This window comes from Entamoeba dispar, genomic scaffold, assembly GCF_000209125.1.
Source record: "Entamoeba dispar SAW760 scf_1105229463933 genomic scaffold, whole genome shotgun sequence".
Taxonomy (NCBI): domain Eukaryota; phylum Evosea; order Mastigamoebida; family Endamoebidae; genus Entamoeba; species Entamoeba dispar.
The window spans coordinates 1-1,125 of NW_001855940.1; the positions used below are offsets into that span (position 1 = coordinate 1).

At 24.8% G+C, this 1,125-nt stretch overlaps 1 protein-coding gene across 1 annotated transcript, besides 1 other annotated feature; it reads right to left on the minus strand.

The window, feature by feature from the left end:
• Window positions 1-537: 537 nt before the first annotated feature.
• Window positions 538-1,125, minus strand: EDI_194440 (WD-repeatcontaining protein, putative; the record flags this gene model as incomplete). Its single annotated transcript, XM_001741719.1, has 1 exon — window positions 538-1,125. A coding segment is annotated over one exon (588 nt), but the record flags the coding sequence as incomplete, so codon positions are not given.
• Window positions 721-741: a sequence feature (AT_rich).

Below are 1,125 nucleotides of genomic sequence, written 5' to 3' on the forward strand. Positions count from 1 at the left end.
CTTCTTTTGAAATAATATTTTCATTTTGACTAACCTTTTCAATATATTTTTGTTCTTTATTCTTTTTCAAATATCTAATTGTATCAACCAAAGACATTCTTGTTATTTTTTATTTTATCAAGTTCTTCTTTAAATATTATCTTAATTTATTTAACCTATTCTTCTATTCATTAAAACCAATACTCTTAAGAATTATCTGTAATCATTCACAAATTTTTAAAGTTATCTTTCTATTATTTACCCTTCTAATCATTATCAATTAACTATAATTTGTTTTATTATAATAATCTATCCAATAACCATCTTATTCAACTCCTCAAACAAAATACCAAAGTTCTTTTCTTCTTTCTTATCTTATATCAATGATTTTCTTTTCATTTATCTCTCTTAACAAGAAAGTTATTTTTCATTTTAAAAATAATCTCCATAGTCAATACACACTTTTAAATTGGCAGTTATGACATTTATTTTAAACCAACAAATTTAATCCTTACCTCCATCAAAAAATCAAATCTAAAATAGAAAAAAAGAAAAGAATTAGAGAGAAGAGACTTTGATTGTACAATCAGCTCCACAAGTAAAGATCTTTCCATCTTCATCAATGAATACATCATTGACACCAAGTGGATGAAGTCTTCCTAATGTTGTGATTGCTTTTGTTTCAACATTCAAGACATATGAATATGAATCTGCTCCTGCTGTAGCAATCATTGTATTATCTTTATTAAATTTAATTTTTAAGACTTTTGAATTATGAGGAACCCATCTAGAATAAATAACTTCATTAGTTTTAGCATCTCGAAGTATAATTTTTCTTGTATCATCTGAATGAATGAAATATTTACCATCACTTGAATAGTCCATACTATAAACTGTTCCTTGAATATCTTCTTTAATTTCTCCTTTTTCTGTTATTTCTCCATTTCCATTAATTGAATAAAATTTAATACATCCTTCATTTTTTAATCCTACACTAAGTATACTCTTATCTCCATTTATTGCAATTGTTGCAACTCCATTATTATGACCAATACTTTGAATAATTTGATTTCCTTGAATAACTTTAATTCCTTTATTAGTTCCAACATATATTCTATTATTATAGAATACTCCACAATTTGCTGG